Source organism: Pteropus alecto, unplaced genomic scaffold, assembly GCF_000325575.1.
Source record: "Pteropus alecto unplaced genomic scaffold, ASM32557v1 scaffold45, whole genome shotgun sequence".
NCBI classification, from domain to species: domain Eukaryota; kingdom Metazoa; phylum Chordata; class Mammalia; order Chiroptera; family Pteropodidae; genus Pteropus; species Pteropus alecto.
In genome coordinates this window covers 21,406,828-21,409,828 of record NW_006442491.1, presented here as the reverse complement: position 1 = coordinate 21,409,828, position 3,001 = coordinate 21,406,828, and the positions used below count along the sequence as shown (strand labels likewise).

The 3,001-nt window shown below is 39.9% G+C and overlaps 1 protein-coding gene across 1 annotated transcript in view; it reads left to right on the top strand.

The window, feature by feature from the left end:
• The window catches only part of LOC102879027 (ER degradation-enhancing alpha-mannosidase-like protein 2), a 24,789-nt gene that overhangs the window by 579 nt on the left and 21,209 nt on the right, over positions 1-3,001 (top strand). Inside the window, exons 3-4 of the mRNA XM_006921745.3 lie at positions 1-50; positions 1,848-1,887. The exon at positions 1-50 is cut by the window's left edge and continues 3 nt beyond it. Of these exons, the coding sequence (XP_006921807.1) occupies positions 1-50; positions 1,848-1,887 (90 nt within the window). The remainder of the gene's footprint in view (positions 51-1,847; positions 1,888-3,001) is intronic.

Below are 3,001 nucleotides of genomic sequence, written 5' to 3'. Positions count from 1 at the left end.
TACGACGAGCTGCGACCTCTTACCTGTGACGGGCACGACACCTGGGGCAGGTAGTGCGAGCGGAGGAGCAAGGGGGCGGTCGGGGTCTGGCAGCCCTGTCCTAGGCGGGTGGGACTGCTGGGGCTGGTGGCCTTCTTACCGGTTCCGGAAAAGTTCCTAGCCAGGGCGAGGCTGCGTTCCCCCCAGTTAAAGCTAACACCACCTGGATCTACCCAGTCTTTTGGAAATTTGGATCCCGCAGTGAAAAATGCCCTGGGTTAGCCTGGTGGACTGAACGAACCTTTGGACTTCAGCTACAAGAATAACAGGCACAAGCTGTGGGGACCTGGCCAGATCTCTGGAGTTATAGGATATGATGGAAAGGCTCCAAGAAGTCAGAAAACTCAAACCCTTCATTTTAATAAGTGGGCAAACAGGCCCAGGAAGAACTGTGCCTCATCCAGATATGAAACTTCAGAGCCTTTGTTAATGTAACTTAAACACTCTTCTCCCATTATCTTCACAACACTGACTGCTTCTTGAGAGCTCAGCTCAAAATGTCACCTTAGCATCAGCTCCCCTAACTACTCACCCCCTACAGGTCACTCTCACAAATCACTCGATTTTTCTTCTTAGCACTTCTCACTCTGTGATACGATCATTTTCACTTGTCTGCAGTTTGTCTTTCTCACTTGCACTAGAATAAAAATCTGTGAGAGTTGGAATTCTCAGTCTCGTTTCTACCTGACTGAGTAAAGACTCATTGCATTTATCTGAAGTGGACATTGATTACACACTAAGCATTTTACTGGTGTCATCTCATTTAATTTTCTTAATACCTGTAGAAGTGCTGTTATCTCCATTTTACATGAATATGCTCAGGACTGGAGAAGTTAAGGAAACATAACAAAATTTGTGCTGGTTTTTGTTTTTTAGTTGAAAAAGTAATACAAACAAATGGCAAAGTCAAGCAGTACAAAATCATATAAATAACTATCTCGCATACCCTAGAACTTGAACCACTTTTACCTTTCTTGCGTAGCCTTCAGAAATGTTTTAGGTATATACCATCACGTAGGTATCTTTAAGTTAACTTTTTAAAGGCATAACTTACATAAAATACAGCTATTTTAAGTGTATAGTAACCACTGTCAGTCAAGATATAGAATATTTCTGATGTTCTGATATCACAATCAAGATATAGAACACCCACATTATAGTTAATCCTTCTACCACCTCTGGCCCAAACAACAGCTAATCTGCTTTCTGTCTGTATGTCTCTTTGAAAATGCAGATAGAAAAATATTACACTGCCTATTCTGTACCTTGTGTTTTTCATTTAACAATGTGATTTGAGTATCTTCATTTAACATTGGCCAAGAGAACTCTTGATAACAGTCTTTTTGACAACCTCATAATTTTGCATTGTTTGAATGCACTACAATTTAATCACTTTTCAACTGTACATTTGGGTTATTTCTAGCTTTTTGCTCTTCTAAACAATACCACCATGAGCATTCTCAAGCATATACTTCTGTGCTCTGTGAGGTAAGTTCCTAGATGTTGAAAAGTCTGTACTCTTAGCTCTAATTTCATACCGCCTCCCTATGACAGAGAGAATGCCAGAGAATATAGGTCATATGTTTAACTACAGTTGAGCTACATCAATCCACTATCCTAGGTGCATTAAATGGGTCAGAGGTTTCTGGCGATTTTTACTATGGCTTCTCTGTTGTGACTGGAAGAAGGACAGCCCGGGGCATCGCTGTGCCTCACTTATTAGTTTTTGGGATATCTGATCTGGGGCAGCCTTAATATCTGGTGTTTGATTTTCTTATTAAGCAGCTGGGATTTCTGTCCTTTTACAGTTTTTCTCTGACTCTAATTGATGCTCTGGACACCTTGCTGGTAAGTGTCCCGTCTATTCCTTTTCTTCTCCACCATTGCATAACCAATATCTCTCTCCTTTTGGCAGCTTGACTATAGATGAAAAATGAATTCTTTACCTGGGCCTTTTATTATTTTCATCTCATTATTCTGAACAGTCAGGTTCTGGTTGCCCAGCTAGATAGAGGAAAACAACATTCCAAACTTATTCAGGTCTATTTATTTAGCAAACGTTTAATGAGGACGTGTTATGGACACAGAACTGTGATAGTCCTCTGTGTAGAACTCTGTTTAGTGGGAGATATAGAGACTTTGATACCCTTCTCGTTTTTAGAGGCTTACATTCTAGTGGACATGTTCAGTGATAAAAATAATAGCAGTAACTACTTTGTTGTGTCTGTAGGACTTGTGCTAAGCACTTTACCTGTATTATCTTTTTTAATCCTTCCCACAACCCCATGAGGTAAGTACCTTTACTTCTTCTTATAGTTAATAAATCTGTTGCTTAGAAAGGTACATTGACTTGGCCAGGAGATATAGCTTTGAAATGGCAGGGCTAGGACTTGAACTCAATTCTGTATGACTCCAAGCCTTAACTGTCATTCTTAAAGAGGTCACAAGAGAAGATTTAACCACTTTCCCCTATTTCACTATTTCTGGTTCTTTGTCACCCCTTCTCATTTTTATATATTAATAATGTTTATACATGATTGTGATCACCTTGTAGATATAATTTAGCTGTTTAGTTATAATTTACCTTTTTTTTCTTAATGTCTTTGTACTTGTCGATTTCTCAAATATTTGAGGGCCAATGGTATGCCAAGCAGTGCTAAGCTCTGGAGCTACAATAGTGAATTTAAACAGACACAGTCCCTGCTTTCTTAGAGATTATGATTTTAGTGAGGGAGACAAAGAATCAAAGAATAACCCTAAAGAATGTATAATTACAAATTGAGATGAGTGCTGTGTAGGAAAGGGACATGGTTCTTTGAGTGGTTATAACCAAATGAGCCTGACCTAGACTGAAGAGGTCACAGAGGACTTCCTCAAGGTAGCAGATCTGAAGGAGAAGCAAGTGTTGACTAGGAAAGTGGGGGATGAAAGAGGGTTCCCAGTAGAGGGAACCCTGTGTAAA